We start from the raw sequence: 18,219 nt of genomic DNA, 5'->3' as shown, positions 1-18,219 counted from the left end.
ATTGGAGACGTTGACAGCGGTTCAAGAGGTCTACTGTAAATCTCTCTTGAAAATAGGACACCATATTGGACAATGTACAAAACGTCTGGAAACAACAAAAATACTATATCCTAATATATTTCTTAGTGTGATGTGTCTCACAACCAGCCAGATGTGAAATTGACTACCAGATTCTTTTTGAGGTTTGCAAAGTCTGGAAAAGTGTGGATGCTTAATTTCTATTGATGTAGGGGTTTGTGGATCAAACTGACCTCATGAAGTGGATTTGGTGGGAGATGGCCGCAAACTATCCACAAACAAAACAGATTGTTTGTCAGTAACACTATAAAATTCCATTTTCATTACATTTGTTAAATTACAGCAGACGTCCACTCTATTTTTAGTGCCACAGCCATCCCTAGCGTCCCCTGATGTTACTTTCATAAAACTAGTTTGGTTCTATATACAGCAGTAAATAAATCACATTTGAAAAAAGAGAGTACTATTGGTATTGACGGATACTCTGAATACAGATATTGGTATCAGGAGAGAAAAGTCAGATCGCTGCAACCCTAATTTTATATTTTTCAAGTCTCAAGGTGATTTGGAAACCTGTTGCTTATTATCCACCTGCCACCATCTTCTGATTCAGTTGCGTGCCTACCTTACATCCACACGTTGTGATGATCTTTAGCTATAGAGTTAAACATCATACAGAAAAAAACTGAGAGGAAACAGGAGTCTGTAAAACTACTGTGTAGTTCACATCATGCTGTGATACCGTTATCACTTGGTTTGTCAGTGAGTCAGTGCTGTTTAAGCGTACACTGTCATTAAATCATGCAGTGTTTTTTTCAGACTGCAGTCAGGAAGATAAACCTCTCTCCGTTGTTCTGCTTCAGGAACAGCCTGTTACATCATGTCCATAGTACATGCTCTTGCACAACGAGACAAAGTCAAGGCTCCCTGACAAAGGCAGCATCCTCTGTATGCACTCCAGAGATCGTGAGAACACCTCTAACTCCACCTGCTGGTCTGTGTTTTTGCCTCATCCACCCACATCAACCTCGAACAGTGACAGAGAACGTGTGAGAAAATATATATCAGGAGGCTTACAGCAATTTCTTTAGACAAACAGGTGATTATTCTAAAATGGACTGAAAATGACCATGACCTTTCTTGCTAAGAATCTGGCTTTTCATTTGCACCCTGTGTAATGGGATTTGCTGTCAGTTTGCTCCCACCTACGCACTGGACATGTTATTAAAGATCTTCTAACTCTTTTGTAAAATGCCCTCACTGCCCTTTACTTATCTCACCACTTCTTTCCTTGCTGAAGCTATGAATACGATAACAGCTGTTAATCCCTGATACTATAATAACTTGTTGTTTGTACAGTCAATCTGGTTATTTTTTTAGTTTTAGTTTTGGGACTTCTGCTGTCCAGTATGTTTATATTCTGTACTTTAGTGACACTGTCCAGTATGTTCATATTCTGTACTTTAGTGATATTAAATGTTCTATAGTTAGTGTATTTTATATACTGCCTTGTTTGTCTATGTTGCATTGACGACATGATAAGATAAGACTTTATTGAACCCCAAAAGAGAAATCTAAGAAAATCTAAAATCTGGAGATGTCACACTTCTGTTTTTATATGTAAGCGATGACAAGTTATCTCAATGTAAACTTGATCTTTTGACTGTCATTTGATGTCTACTTTTTCAACTAATTATTTTAATAGTGGAACAACACTGAAAGCCTGTCACTGTGGAGGGCTTATTGCGGACATGCGGCTACTACCACTCTCAAACCGCTGGACTCAGTGTATCACTCTGCCCTCACATTCATCCATGAAGATACCTACACACAGGGGTAGGGACACACTCCCTACCCCTGCACGTTTGAAGATTGTAATTTCAGATCACTTCACTTCTGTGTGTGACTGTTTTCATTGAACATGAGGGGAACCTCAATGATTTCCAAGATTCTCAAATAAAGGTTATGAAGGAATGAAGAGTCACAATACAGCAATGTAAAAATGATGTTTTTATATAATGACGTCTATTTTATATACTGCTAAATGATTCACCTGTAATCTACAACAATGCACTATATTAGATAAAGTGATATGTTTTGGATAAAAATCTGAATCCTGAAAAGAATTGAATTCACCCAATTTCATTCTTTATCTACCATTACCACCACTAGTGGTGAAAGTTGTACTAAGATCTAGAAGAATACTGTTTTCCAAGTAAATGTCCTGCATTCAAAATCTTACTTAAGTAAAAGTACAACAGTATTAGCATCAAAGTACCAAAAGTAAATTTATATCATTAGATTATAATTATATAATACATATAATACATTAATGTGTACATTGTTTTTTCTTAAATACTTTACCACTTTTCCAGTTTTGCTAAACATTGATAAATAAGGACAAGTAAGTGTTATGAATATTTACATTAGACTCTTTTTTTTTTCCTGTACGGACTTTCAAAATAAAGCGCATTTTAATCCCAAACTCTTAAACCATGTTTCATTCAATTAAGATGGTAAAAAGTGAAAAAAAATTCCCATGTCCCATTCCCATTCCCAAATTTTGTTAGCTGTTAGTTGGTCTCTTTCATCAACATGTACGAATATTGTGACCCTCATCCCCAGCTAGGGCATTAGTGAGGAAATGTGCTGTGAAAATGAACATGATTTTTTTGATGATTTTCATGAGTTTGATTTGAGTGTGTATTTTTTTATACACTAAAAAAATCAAACATATGCGCCCCCCCGAAATGAACTTGAAACCCTTTTGGTAACCAAAATCCACCATTTACGGATGTGACGCTTTTATTTTGAAGGCTTCGTTTCCGGAAGTGTCCTTGCTGTCTGTTTAACTTGACATCGCTCTTTTAGTTTGGAAGAAAACTTCAGTTCACGGAGAAATTCAATGAGGAGGTGGACGCTAACCATGGAGCTCCTGTAAAAAGTCCCGAAAGTGTTTGGAAAAAAGCCGCCGGAGACTGCAGGGTCCCTTCTTTTACATTTCCTGGTCGAAAACTGTAAGTTAAACCAAAGTTTAAATGAACTTTTGAAATAAAGTTAGTTTCAACTGTGTTTTCCCAAGATTTCGCTAGGCTGCTAGCTTAACGTTAATTGTGTTCAAACCAGGACCCACAAATTTTCTGTTAAACTTAATTTAATTGGACGTAACGTAGTTAACGTTAGATACAATGGGTCTGCGTTGGCTAACGTAACGTAACAGAGTTTGGCGTAGCTCATTTTCACTTATTGTATTTTGGGTTCCTAATATTTTGGGTAACGTTAACTTACTTACTATATGTAAGTTTTAGTATTTGGTGACTTGAAAGAGGGTTATTATTGTCATTGTCTAATTATTGTTTATGTAATTATTGTTTCATTGTTTTGCTTTGGTATTAGAAGCATTCTTCTCATAACTTTAACGTTACCTAGCTAATATCCTCGGGACTTTTATTATTATTTTGTCGTTTTTTTAATAGCTGAATAGCTAAACCAACGTACTCAACAAAAGAAGCTCATTAGTGCTTTTATATTTAGAAAGAATACACATATAAAACCGACTAATTCATATTAATTACGTTGCCATCCAGAGAGAAAAACGAAGACATTTTTATGAGATAAAGTAATATTTTCTTCAGATTATTTACTTTTATGGACCTTGAATAATTGTAGTTAAAGCAAGTTAAATTATGCTAGCTTTGTATGTGAAAACGTTTACCACAGCTAATTTATTCATCACCATTAACGTGCAAGCCAAATCATGAATCACTGTGGTGAACCTCCAGTTTGGCTCCCATCCACATTTGCTGCATAGAAGGCAGTAGCAGCCAACACAAAGCCAGTTTAAAGCTACTTTTGGTCCAGTGTTGGCTTTTATTATCAATCTCAGACTCCTGCAGTCTTTATTTGGGTATACCTCTGTAGTATAAAGATGTTCAGGAAAACTCTCCCTCCTGAGGTGCTGCATGACCTGCTGGCAGCCCTCTCAGCTGGAGCCCTCTCTGCACTTCTGATGATGTCTTCCGGGCAAAAAACTGAGTAGCATAACAAAAGATTGTATTTTCTTTTGTATTAACGTACATGCACAATAACAACATTTGTATCCTACCTCACTATCACAGCTAACAGTTGGCTGCTTAGAAAATAATCCTTGCAAAACACTTGCTTGCATAGCCCATATCTGATGTTGTTCTGATGTTAGTAGGAGAGTTATCATAATAAAGCACATTTCCACATTACTCAGTGATTTTTCATGACGCAAATGTAATCACCTGGCACCAATCATCTTGTTTTCTCAGGAAACAGGCATTTATTTGTAGCTCAGCCAGGTAAAGAGGAGGCAAGTCCACTATCGACCCTTGTTGGTATTATTAGCAAACCTGGCCTGCAGTAAGGTCAACATGGTACAGACCCCATAGTGTTTCGATTTTTATGAACGTTTCAAGAAAATATACTGTACAGTACAGTACAGTACTCTTGTGGTGTAGTATTTTAATAGAAAGGATGTCATTTTAAAGTCATATGATTTATTCAGATGTTACATGCTTCTGAACTTAAATCAAAATGTTTAACTTAATCTGAAACAGGAATCTTGCAGGAATATAATTTAAGGGCCCAGTTATATATGAAAACTTTACAAATGGCTTTTGGAATTTCAGCTTTTAGTTTAATTGTGTTTAGTCACTGCTGGGATTGCTTGGAAATTATAATTTCTGACAAAGAGGAAGACATTTCTCCAGAATGTGCCAGGAAATGCTTCCTGACAGGACTGCATGACAGTCTTCCTGAGTGTAGGGTTGCGTCTGTGTTTATGGTTTCAATCATTGTAGGCCCTATTGTAGACCTTATTTGACTTTGCAGCATTTTACTTATCTTCCTAGTCTCACTTTACTGCAACAACTTTGAAATTATGCCCTAAATAAGCAGCCCTTTCTGAGTCTAATACTCAGAAAGGCTGCTTTTGTGCTAAGACCTTGATAACAAAAGTAGTAGTTTTTCTTGGCATACTGTGATAGCCTACTCAGTTCCTCCTGCCCCTTTCCTCAATCCTCTTTATTATTTTCCCCTCCAATGTGATTTCTGACTATGATGTAGTTGAGGGCCATGTGGAAAAACTCCTAGAACTTGGGATCAGTGTCGCAGTGCTATCATGTGAGTCTCTGAAAGACAAAGAGTTGTTTGTGCAGGGTCTTAATGTGGCCACCACTGCACTAGTTTAAAGTCTGGGCTGTCTTTTCTGTCAAACAGTCTGACCTCACAGCAGCCCAAACTAAAAGTCCACTGAACCATCCCTCAGGGGGAAGTGTAAACAAAGACAGGGTATTTGACTGGTGGTTGGATTACACGGGGAAGTCAGCCTTTATGTCCATGATACCTCTTCAAGTAAGCTACTACTGTAACTATTACTGCTGTACTACAACTGTTAGTGCTGAAACAATTAGATTCATTGATTGACAATTATTTTGGTAAATGATGAATGGTTTGAGTCGTTTTTTTTTAAAGAAAAAAACATTCCAACTTTTGTTTGAAACTTTGCTTTAAAGGCACTGTCACCTTTTTGTTTTTAGTTGAGCACAAGTAACAAGACCTAAGTGATTTACTGGAATTATGGAGCAGGTCAGAGATATATCCAGCAGTGCCTGACCATGCAAGGCAGAACCAGATGAATTCTGAACTTTGTGATAAGAAGCCATTTTATTTCATAGAAAAAATTATCAGCAGGTCGTGCTAGAAAAAAAAAGGGTCAGTTGAAACCCTAATTGAGATACAGTAATATCAGCAATTAAATCTGTGCTAAATTATCACTTTTGCACATACAACTGCAGCCACTCATAACAATACCACTGTTACTACACTGACTGCCGCTACTACTTTTGCTAATACCAGGTTTATTTATTCAGAAATTCTTGCAGAGATTTAAATATCTCTTGCAAGTAAGAGCAAAGTGTATGAGGGTTTAAGAGCTTACAGAAAACTAACTTATGATGCTATCCAATGTCATCGTTATTGTCTCTTAATTCAGCTAAGGATGTATATTTTGGGAACTCGGATACCAAAGCTTTCTAAATTAAAACAAAACTGAACCATGGCTTCTGGATGCAATAATGAAATCTGACTTTGTCATACTTTCCTTCATAATAAGTTTGATAGGTTTATTGAGTAAAGTGCCAAATGAGGCAAATGGTTTATAAATAGTGGCAGCAACAAAAGCACACAGTATAATTCCCTAACACAGCAGGATAAGATACAACTATTGTTAAGGCTCAAGGTGTTCGTGGGTTACGTAGGACAATCTGTTGATAATCTGCTGTTAAAATAAAAACAACATTGGTATTTTTCAGTTTTCTGATATTTTATGATTGTTGGGTTGCTGCTTTAATGGTTTGTTAGTGGTACTGATGGCATACAAGATTGTATCATGAACTTTACAATGTGAAGCTGGAAACAAACTACTATTTAAATGGAAGTAGCAAGGGGCCAAATATTGAGCCTTGTGGGACAACAAGCAACGATTTCGTCCACCGACCAGTTACTGTACTACACCTAATGCTGCTTCTTTTACTAGTGTGAGCCAGTTCAATTCTGAAATGCACATCTGTTCCACAGCTGGAAGGTGCATGCGTGCGTGCGTGTGAAAAGCATATTTCTTTTTGGAGTTGAAAGACCTTGAGTGAAATGTACAACTCCCAATCAGTATCAGTTAAAGGATAATGGTGGTATTGTGTTTGTCTAGAAATCCTACGAAAAGACCAAAACCAGCAAAAGTTAGTCCGTCTCTTAATACTTTGACTTACCTACCTCGTCTGTGGCACGCATCCCGAAACCCCATGTATTCCTACTAAAAGTGTAAAGATCTAAATGTAAAATCGGTTCACAAATTTATGTTTTAATTAAAGACAGGCTATGTTATCTTCTGTAACAGCTGGCCACTCTAGCTTTAGCTAACCTTCCTCAAACAAGATTAAAATGTATCTATTGGGGACTATTTTATGCTGTGGATTTATACACATTTAGTGCTTTGGTAGGTATTTACAGCAGCAGGACGATGTAGTATTCAGACAAAATAACAGTGTCCATAGTTAAAGGAACATGTCACCCAGTGCAACAGTGTGGCTTATTAATGCATTTCTAATAGTTCTGGCACAACAATGGAGCTGTAAGGCACAGGTAGGATATATCATGTTTTGGCAAAATTCCCTATACTCAAATCATTGTCGGTTTTGGTCTTGTCAGGGCAACAGAAAAATGGCACTAGCTGAGTAAAGTCTTCAGAGTTTTGTCTGAAGGCTTGAGGGAAGGAGGCCACAGGGGTCATCAGGGATGTCAGTACCAGGCATTAGTGTTTGGTTTTGGGGTGGATAACTAACCTGCTCAGGAATGTGTGTAGTGCTCACTCCTACACTATGGGATTATCAATCATCATTACAGACACTTGTTCATATGGTTGAAGAGATGGACCCTCATCTGTGGGGTTTTCACTTGAGGTTCTGGTCGGAACATTCTTCATGGATGACCTGCTCATCACATATGCAAAAAGAAGTATTTCAGCCTGGCGTTTTAAAGTGCCTGGTTTTATGAGTCTGAAGAAAGGACAGGCTAGTTTACTTGGCAAGTTTCAATGCCATTTCAGCCGCATGACTAGCACACAACAGCACATGTTTTTCCTGGTCTAATTATTTTTTTTAGATTTTTTTTTCTCCAGCATAAAGTAAACCCAAATTCCGAATTGCACGCGGGCTGATAAGATGCTGTTTTCCACTGAATTGGATTTCTCATGAAACTCACATTAGCAGATTACATGTGGCTTCTATCACAAGACAACAGAGACAGAAGGAAAGCTTTTGCAATTATGGTAACACACTGTGATTTGTTTTAGATTTCAAAATGTTTTCATCCTACTTTTCTCTACATTTGATTGCACCATGACCAGAAGGCCGTACACAATAGTTGAGAAGCGCATAACCACACACTGGTGTTTGGTCTCTTTATACCATTTATTGAGAAAAAAAAATGTTTTTAGGAAAAGGAACAAGATTTAGGTTTCTCCCATGGGGTGAAACAAGCAGCTGACCAAATACGGCTTCCACCCTGGTGATAGTGAGTGATGGTTTTGCATCAAAATCTGGAAATAACTGGAGGAAAAATTATTAGTACTAGAATCTGTGTCACAAATAGCCCATGAGAACTGTAACATTCAATTGGAAAGCTGTTTTTTTTTTGGATATTTGAAGGCATTGAAGACCTGCTTTGTCCTTTTGAGTTACATTCAATAGTTCATGTGGGGGTCTAGTTCACCAGAATAATACAGCTTAATGATATGATTATGGAGTAGTGCAAACACAAAGCAGTGTGTATGATGTTGTGGAAGAAACTCCCCTTTCTATGGTGTGTGTGTAAATTAAGCAATGAAGCTCTTAAGGCCCCTTGTTTTAACAGCAGACCCCAGCCCCCCCCAGCTCATATTGAGGCCATTGGTTTAATTAGTCTCTTAATGCCCATGTTTTACCCTGCTGGGAGTGACACTATGACCCCTAAGAGGGAGGAAATGAAGTAAACCCTGCAGTCCCTGCCCCCCCTCTATCATTGGACTTCTGAACAAATAGTCTCTGTTTTATGTTGTTAGTTTTGGGCTTCAGTTCCCTCTGAACATATTGTACCATCTCAACCCCTTTTAAATCAGATTTAGTTTGAAGTGATAAGTGGTCAGTGCAAGTAAAGGAGAGACATGTGATAAGTGTTTGAATTCATTGGTCACGGAGATACTGTCCAACTTTGTTATGGAAGTTTGAGATGCCGAGCATGCCAGTGCTACTAGGCCTGAGACCCCTGGGAGAATAGTGCCATTCTTCCGGATAGGAGCCTGCCCATGAGCACCCGTGACTGCCGGAAATAAGTTTGTCGGATATCATTTTGTTTTTGTCTCTCAGAGACTTTCTTTTGTGGCTCAGACTACATGGTTAATTTGATGCAGCAGTCATTTGAGAAGGAAAAATGAGAGCTTGTACCATAACAGGATTAGTGATAACACTATTATGTTTTTTTGTTTGTTTTTTTCAAATGGAAATGTAAAAATACACAGGCAGGCTTTACATTTGAAAACTGATGCTTGTAAGGGAGAAAAGCAATAATCTAAGCGGTAAAACATAATAGTGATTAGGCTGCTGCTAATTATTGATTAATCTTTGGAGTATTTCTTTGATGAATCAGTTAATTGGCTGGTCTGTAAAATTAAAAAAAGTCTTAATTTCTTGTTTGTGTTTAATTTCTTTGAGATAATATAATCACAAGGTCATTTTAGTGGTTGTTACAGAGAGTCCTTTAGAGTTCCTTGTCTTCTCTCTTGTTTTTTTTCACTCAACCTCTCTCTTCTCTTTTTCAGATTCATTGAGCACAAGATGATGTCCGACGCCAGTGATATGTTGGCAGCAGCCTTGGAGCAAATGGATGGGATCATAGCAGGTAACCACATTGTACACTTGGACTTTAAGACCATAGCACTTTTATAAGTGGGCATGGTGGCATACTATGGGGTCTAGCCACATCTGGAAACCATTGAATTTCAATCTGGGAGTACTACGTCTAGTGGACGGTAACACAATGTGCCCTTCACTTTCCACATCTAGCTGCAGTTTAATGTAATCCCCCCTAAATATACATACAAGTTTGGAATAATGCTGAAAGTGTGCTACTGGATCACTGTTCCTTTCTGCCTCCAACGCATTCCTCCACCATGAGAAATGAAAGAAAGTTTCCATTGTCCATGCAGTGACGGAAACTAATGATTATTCAAGCTCTGTGAATTTGGAATACAAACTCCTGCTTGGGAAATTTTGGCCACTCTGTACTTGTGCCACTGCAGATGAGCAGAGCAGGCTTCCCTTTCAGAGTCCCCACTTTTCCGCTGATGTGTGTAATTATAGCACTGACCTTTCCAATGGGAGCAAGGCAGCTGACTGTTTCCGCAGAAACCACAGCCATCATCAAGCCCCACTAAAAGCTACTGTGGGGAAGCCATGATTGTTTACATATTTATTTATTTAGCTCCTTATTTGTTACCGTTGGTCATCTTCAGTATGGCTGACATTTAAGATAGATGACAGATGGAGTGGATTAGGCAGCAGCACACGATTGGAACATCATGCACTTGAGTTCAGTCAACAACATGTTGTTGCATTTGCTTCCAAGAAAAATCTGAAAGTATGGTTTCCACAGTTACAGGAGAAGATTCAATTGTTATACTGTCTCACATGATGTTTGATAGAGGCCCTATGAACATTTGCTTGCCGTGTGTGTTTGTGTGCGAGAGAATGCTACCTAAATATAGTTATCATCTTGTTATTTTGCTCAAATGAGTAGGAATAAAATGATTGCTAAAGGATGCTTAATGTCCTCAGTGTAAAAGATTGAGTGATTTAAATAACACAATGTTCTCATGGGAAATGAAGTAAGATACAAATCTTTTCATGGAATACTTAATTGAATTAAGTAGATAAACCGCAGTAATTATCATAGGACTGGATTGCCCATAAAGTTGTCATGCAACATACTAGATGAGGCCATGGGGAAATTCATTGGCTTACATTAAACTGTTCCTCACACAAATACCCTAAGTCACAAAATAGTCTTGTAGTAGTCCTTACAAAAGTCTTCCAGTTCTTTGAGATTTCTGGGCTGTCTGTCACGCACTGCTAAGGTCTATCCATACATTTTCAATTATGTTGAGGTCAGGAGCTTGTGAAGGCCATGGCAAAACCTTCAGTTTACACCTCTTGATGTAATCCACCGTGGATTTTGAGGTGTGCTTATAATCATTATTCATTTGTAGAAGCCATCCTCTCTTTAACTTCAGCTTTTTCACAGATGGCATCAAGTTAGCATCCAAATTTTGCTTAAATATTATTCAATCCATTTTTCCTTCTACTCGTGAAATGTTCCCTGTGCCACTGGCTGCAATAAAACACCAAAGCATGATTGATTCATCCCCATGCTTACCAGTTGGACAGAGGTTCTTTTCATTGAACTCTGTGCCCTTTCTTCTCCAAACGTACCTGTGCTCATTCCGGCCAAAAAGTTCTATTTTAACCTCATCAGTCCACAGAACTTGTTTCCACAATGCATCAGGCTTGTCTATATGTTCATTTGCAAACTTCAAACGCTGATTTTTGTGGTGAGGACGTAGAAGAGGTTTTCTTCTGATGACTTCCATGAAGACCATATTTGTACAAGTATCTCTTTTATAGTGAAATGGTGTACCACAACTCCAGTATCTGTTAGGTCTTTATGGATGGATTGTGCAGTCCAAACGTGGGTTTGGACTTGCTTTTCTCACAATCCTGCGAGCTGTTCTGTCTGATATTATTCTTGGTCTTCCAGATCTTGCTTTAACATCCACTGTTCCTGATGACGGCCATTTCTTAATTACATTCCAAACAAAGGATATTGGCATCTGAAAACGCTTTGCTATCTTCTTATAGCCATCTCCTGATTTGTGAGCGTCAACTATTTGCAAAGTAATGGATGAAGTAATAACACTAACATCAGACTAGATACTGTATGTAACATCACTACTCTTAGAAACATTGAAATCACAACTACACAAATAAGCTATGCAATTAATGAAAGGAATTCCCCCAAAATGTGCATTTTGTTGATTTTGAAGTTGTGGGATTTTGTCTGTGTATCTGATTAATCGTCTGTCTAGTTATCTTTGAGTCTGCTTTGCTACAAGTGCTATTATCTAAACCAGGGGTCTTCAACGTTTTCCAGGCCAAGGACCCCCAAACTGATGGCGAGATGGAGCGGGGACCCCCTAATTATATATTTTGTATAAAATTGTGTTAAATCAAACTGGTCCTATAGCGCCATGTGTGCATTGATGACTGAAAGACATCTTCTGCCTCCATTTATCTGTTTACTACAGTGTGTTGAATTCATGTTAATGTGTATTTAAAGACATTTCAATTAGTGGAAAAAATTGCAGGGGGGGGGGGTTGGGGGGGATATAAAAAAAAAAGTCTAATCAACCAAAACTTTCGCGACCCCCATGCAGTACCCCCTAGGGGTCGCGGACCCCCTGTTGAAGACCCCTGATCCAAACCATTGATTACCTCTCTAATGATAGAGATATCACTTAATCAGAATTAGGAGCTATGATGGGTTTGACGAGAGACACCTAGCTGACAAGACGAGACACAAGTTTGGGTTCACGAGATCAAGACGAGATTTTGACACCATTTATTAAAAAAAAAAAAAAAAAAAAAAGCCTGGAAAAATAGTCCTTTATTCAATCAAAACTCACAAAATGAAAAACGAGCACTGAAAGGTTTTGCTACTAACTCAAATGGCTGTATAACTAACTGTTACACTGGTACTTATTTCATATGGTGGAGAGATAGTTTCTTCACTAACTGAGGTTACAATGTAACCAAGCGTTTTCTGGCAGTAGTTGAGACCAAACGTTTTGTACTTGAATTTGTCATTGTACAGTTGACAGAGATAAATAAAGCTTATTTTACTATTTCACCATGATACGTTATAAAGCGCAAATAAAATCAAACAAAAGTAAACTCGGAGTCAACTTTGGAGAACGGGCAGGGGATCTTCTATGCTAATTTTGAGGTTAAAGTCAGACTCATCAGCCATGCTGGATGCTTCTCTGCACTTGTGTATTGATATAGCAAGACACTTTTTACCTCAATAAGAAATCTCGTTACGTTTTAATCTCGTCAGCACACCTCTAGGAGCTATAAAAGGCCAAGGTGGTGCGCAGTGACTGCGTTTATTCTTATGCTCTTCTTTAAGTTAGAAATTGGTGGATTAGACTGAAGTAGTTATATGCAACCATGTGATTAAGGGCTTGTTATCTATGTTCTACTGTAACTTAGGGAAAGAAATCAGGCACCCTATTTCCCAATATTTGAGGTTCATAAAACAAAACTATGAACATGCAATGACAATATTCTAGAGTTCTAGTCATGAACCTACACAGAGTTTTGGGTATCTGCTTTGTTTGTTTATTGCCACCCACACCAGATAAAGAAGTTTGTTTACAAGTTGCGACAGACACAACCTGCAAGTCTTGGAAAATGTACAACTTTGGGTAGTCATCCAGCTCCCACCACACCCACAGATCAGTTCCAAAATATGGCTTTGGCTGTAAATCCTTTTTTTTTTGTGACACTCTGCCATTTTAATTACATTTTGAACACACTCATTTTTGTTTTGAATAGCCGGCCAACCAAATGAACTTTTGTAATTTTTTTTGTAATTATAATTTGTGTGAAATAAATAGAGTTGCTCTGTGTCATCCCACATCTAACACTTCCTCCCTGTCTCCCCAGGGTCCAAGGCCATGGACTACTCCAACGGGCTGTTTGCCTGCCAGTCGCCCACTTCACCTTTCTTGGGTGGCCTTCGGGTGCTGCACCTGCTGGAGGACCTACGGGGAGTGCTGGAGCTCATGGACAACGAGGAGAGGGACAACCTGCGTTGTCAGATTCCTGATTCCACTGCAGAAGGGCTGGCCGAGTGGCTGCAGGGACGATTGGTAAAAAGTCCATTTCTAAAGTATTAGTAATGTATTTATAAACTTTTTAGCATTTTTTTCTTTGTTTCCCATCTCGCCATTTACACTTGTTATGTCAAGTGTCTTGTGTCAGCTTGAAAGCCAGATGAGATAATTTAATACAGCCAAAAACCTATGTTTCAAGCTAACCACTATCTATAAACTAAGACAAACACATGGATGAATCTTATTAGGCATGAGGCAAGGCAGCTTTATATCACAATTCATACACAAGGCAGCTTTAAGACATTTAAACTTTTAAAGGAATTGGAGACAAATGTTAAAAGATTTAGACTTCAGTGCAATTCTTGTGCTGTTATCACAGGGGCCACGTGAGAGGCTATTTCTGCAAAACTCTTTTGACGTGGTTGCACTTTGGAGGAGTTAAGATTACGTATAACATCTGGATGTAATATGTCTCAAACCACTTCCTCAGGTTGTTTTGAGTTATTGTATTTCACTCAATCTCCAATGCTTCTTGGATGCATTGGATATCCAATAGCTACCCGATCGGCCCAAGATGCATGAAGTGATATAAGTTTAGAGGATCACTCTGATTCTTTTTGTCACTGTCCAGAGAGAAAATGTCATCATGAATCTTATAGTCAGTTTATTTTTGTGCTGTCATTTTAAATCAATTCTTTTGTTGCAGCACATGTCTGTGTAGGATAATCAGTGTGTTTGTGCGGTCCAGTTTTAGTAGATAGCCTGGTATGAAATATACTCCGATCTGCTTTGCATTTTATCATCGTGCTCCACTGACTGTTTATTGTAAAAGTGCTGTTATGACATGCTTGGTGAATGATAGATTTTCTATAGGAGTCCTGCTGCAAATAGTTTCCATCTTCCAAATTCACATTGACTTAGGCTGAGGCTCTTGTTTTCCTACCTTCACAGCCTTGCATCTTCTTGCATCTTGTGATATTTGAGAGAACAGTTTGCTTTTGATTCAATTTTCAGATCACTTTCATGTGGAAAGAGTATTGACTCTCACATGTTTCTCTGAAAACTCAACTCTACTATCTGTTCTTGTCTTCAAGAGAAGACCATGTGAGTTTATTGTCAGGGAGGTTATATAGCTATACACTTAAGTGGGATGCATCCATTAGAAAATCTATGTAGCTCAAGGCTGGTGTGTATTTTCATTTGGACTCCTAAGCAGACCCGTATTTCAACATGACAGCTAAAGTTCTCAACACAAAGAAATAACAGTTCCCTCATTTAACTGATGCAACAAATGCAACAATTTGTTCAGATAACATAAATCAACATTGTATTGTTTCTCATTTCAGACTAACGGCCACGGCTCAGAAGCAGTCTACCAAGAACGTCTGTCACGACTGGAAAGTGACAAAGAGTGTCTCATTCTTCAGGTTTGTGAGCAGAACTCTGCATTGTAGCTACAAGGCAGCAGAACAATTGCTCTTGAATAGGCAATTAAGTAGTATTTTACATGGCTCCCTTTTGAGTAATTACTGTGTTCTCAGTGCCATTTGTTAGTTTTTATGTTTGTCTGTTAGTTGACAGATTAGCTCAAAAACGAATTAAACAAATGTTCAAGTTATTTGGTAGGAAGTTTGGTGGATGGGAACAAATGATTAGTTTTGAATGCACATCTTAAGCCTTATAATTACCATGTAACCTTTTTACAAAGCACATATTTAGAACTTTAAACCTACATTCCTTAGTTTAAAACAAATCCGTAATTACAGGCTGATTGGATTTTCAGGTTTTCTAAATTTTTTAATTTCTAGTGAAAATGTAAAACTTTAAGACCAAATTGGGTCCAGTCTTTTCCAATCTTGTTACCTTTTTAAATATTTAGAGGAGCAGGGAAAAGGTTATGAATTTGTGTTTTAGTAAGCTATGCACTTTTAAACTGGCATTACTCTTGACCACATTGTGCCGATGCAACCAAATTTAGATGTCCCAAGTCACTCTGCAAAATATGATACTACAGCAATTTAATAAAAATGAAAGGTTAAGGCTAGCATTACTGTAAGCCAACAATAGTTGGCATACAGAGTAATGCTTATCGCCAATTATTCTTAATAATTGATTAATTTATCGAGTCATGTTTTTATTAAGAAAGTATACTTTTAAGTATTTTTTACATTTTCTGATTCCAGCTTCTTGAATATGAATATCCTCTAGTTTCTTCACTCCTCTATGACAGTAAACTTAATATCTTTGAGTTGTGAACAAAACAAGACATTTGAGGATGTCATCTTGGGCTTTGGAAACCACTGGTCAATATTTTTCACCATTTTCTGACATTTTATAGACCAAGTAATTGATTAATTGAGAAAATAATCTCCAGGTCAATCAACACTGAAAATAATCGTTAGTTGCAGCCCTAATACTAATCTCCCCCCCATTGTCTAGGTAAGTGTTCTAACAGACCAGGTGGAGGTGCAAGGTGAAAAGATTCGGGACCTAGACAACTGCCTGGATCATCATCGGGAGAAACTAAATGCTACTGAGGAGCTGCTGCAACAGGTACACACAATACACAGTCACCTTACCTTGGTTCTGTAGTTAAAACTGTCATCCCGGCCCTTAAAACTGATCTCTTCGCAAAACAATACACTGCAGTTTTACCAAGTGTGCACCTTGCTTTGTAGGAGCTGTTGAACCGGACAACACTGGAGACCCAGAAGCTGGAGCTAATGACCGAGGTGTCCAGTCTGAAGCTGAAGCTGGCGGCTCACAGGGACAATGAGGTATAACCCCTGTCCTTAACATATACACTATATTAAATGGAGTAGAGATAGTTGAAGTTCTTAGTTGCACCTGCAGCTTGTTTTATGTGATGTGCGACTCCTAGAAACCACCCACTCATTGTTTTAAAGTCACAAAGGTCTGTCTCACTCGAATGGAGGACTCAGAAATCTGTCATGTGGTGCAGAGTGAACTTCTTTAAGCGTTACAGAAGAGGCTTGAACACCCCTTGCGCTCCAGCAGCTGTTTCCTGTTAGAACCCCCCCAACCCACCCATACCTCCCCCCCCCCTCTGAGGGGCAAAAGGGCTGTGAAAGCTATAGTTTCCATACACTCTGTCTACTAGCTGGGACACTGTGTAGTGTTTCCAGACAGTAAAATGTCTAAAGGAAGTTAACTGAATTGCGACTGCATGCATTTATTTTTGTTTCCATTTAGCCTCCATTAAGCTTTAAATCAAACCCTAAACCCCAAACATACCTTGTTAGTCTTTTTTACGCAATGCTGACATGTTCTGATTTCTGTATTTGTTTAACCTGTTGCACCTGATTTGTGCATTTTGTGTTAAAAATCTCAGCCTTTCCTCTTAATGTCACAACTCAGTCAAACCAGACATCACATATATACTGTGTGTACTCTTTCCAATGATAGCAGATAAACATTCATAAATCTGTTAGAACTCGTAGTGAAAGGTGCTCATTATAACTCCAAATCTGCATCATCGTCCTCAAATTCATAATCCAGGTCTTTAAATCAATGGTAACATTGCAAACAGTTTCTGCTAGTATGACATTTCATGGTGGTGATTTGCCCAGATATAAAAAGTGGCCTTCAGATGTAGCCCACAATTTAGACACACTCAGACAGACCACACATACTAATTTGCTGCTAGCTTTGACTGTGTAATGTGTTACCACTAGAAAATTCAGTAGGCATATTAAAAATGTGCCATTGATGGACACTATTCTCTTTAAAGAAATTGCAGGTGGAGGTGAGACAGAATAAGCGTTAAACATTTAGGAAAAGAGTTTTCTTATTCGTAGTAAGCAGTGACATTCTTAAGTTACAGTTTGTCAGTATTGTATAATTTCCTGTCAGTATAAAAAGTTGAACTGTCGATTTCTTGTAAATTGTCGGCAGCAGCATCACAATTCGTATAAAGTACATAATGTATACAGTTTATGTAGTAATGAATTGGGACACACTATTCATGGAGAGACTTGCGGTGTGTTAAAAAACCTTTGTGAATCTGAAACAGTGTGTATTGTGTAAAAAATGTTTTCCCATAAAGAGTTTGTGTTGGCCACGTGGTCATGTGCCGAATGATGGTATTTTTAAGTTGCCCAATTTATTCTGAAAAAAATGCAATATAGGAGCATTCCATAAGCTAAACTTAGGAAAAACTGCCTTTACTTCAAAATGAGTAGAAGATGATGTTAAAGTACTCCTAAATAACAATACACATAACATTTTAATTGAAGTTTCTTCAAAGCACAGGACCCCTGCACTGTTGGTGATTGAAATAAAAGTAATTTCACAATAATTGACCGTGATATTTATTTTCTCTTTAGTCCAGCATTGGTCTCCATGTGTGGACTGAGCTTCCCAAATGCTCTCCAGTGGGACATCAGTCTGAAAGTAATGTTTGGTGATTTTAGCAGGAATTCTCCACTGTGTTTATAAAAAAAAAAAAAAAAAAATCAGAACTCTCTCCCACAGTCTCCATAAACCTCCCCAGTGCAGATTTCCTCTCCGAGTTAAATGGGTCATGTTCTCTTTCTCCTCCTCCCCAGGGCTGTGTACAAGAGTAACCGACCTGCGGTTCAGGGTGACTGACATAGAGAATGAAAGACTGCAGTGTGAGAAGAAACTAAAACTACCAAAGTAAGTGTGCTGAAGGTCGGTTAACAGGGACTATA

At 38.1% G+C, this 18,219-nt stretch overlaps 1 protein-coding gene across 1 annotated transcript; it reads left to right on the top strand.

Moving 5' to 3' along the window:
* Positions 1–2,861: 2,861 nt before the first annotated feature.
* LOC116674589 (liprin-beta-1-like) lies at positions 2,862–18,184 on the top strand (the record flags this gene model as incomplete). The annotated part of the gene is made up of 8 exons (XM_032506978.1): positions 2,862–3,035; positions 9,395–9,474; positions 13,356–13,561; positions 14,872–14,952; positions 15,965–16,078; positions 16,204–16,302; positions 17,872–17,938; positions 18,094–18,184. Coding segments are annotated over exons 2-8 (722 nt in total), but the record flags the coding sequence as incomplete, so codon positions are not given.
* Positions 18,185–18,219: the final 35 nt, after the last annotated feature.

Source organism: Etheostoma spectabile, unplaced genomic scaffold (genome assembly GCF_008692095.1).
Source record: "Etheostoma spectabile isolate EspeVRDwgs_2016 unplaced genomic scaffold, UIUC_Espe_1.0 scaffold00000779, whole genome shotgun sequence".
In the NCBI taxonomy this organism is placed as follows: Eukaryota; Metazoa; Chordata; class Actinopteri; order Perciformes; family Percidae; genus Etheostoma; species Etheostoma spectabile.
Note: the sequence above shows the minus strand (reverse complement) of the source record. Positions and strands in the feature narration are given on the sequence as shown.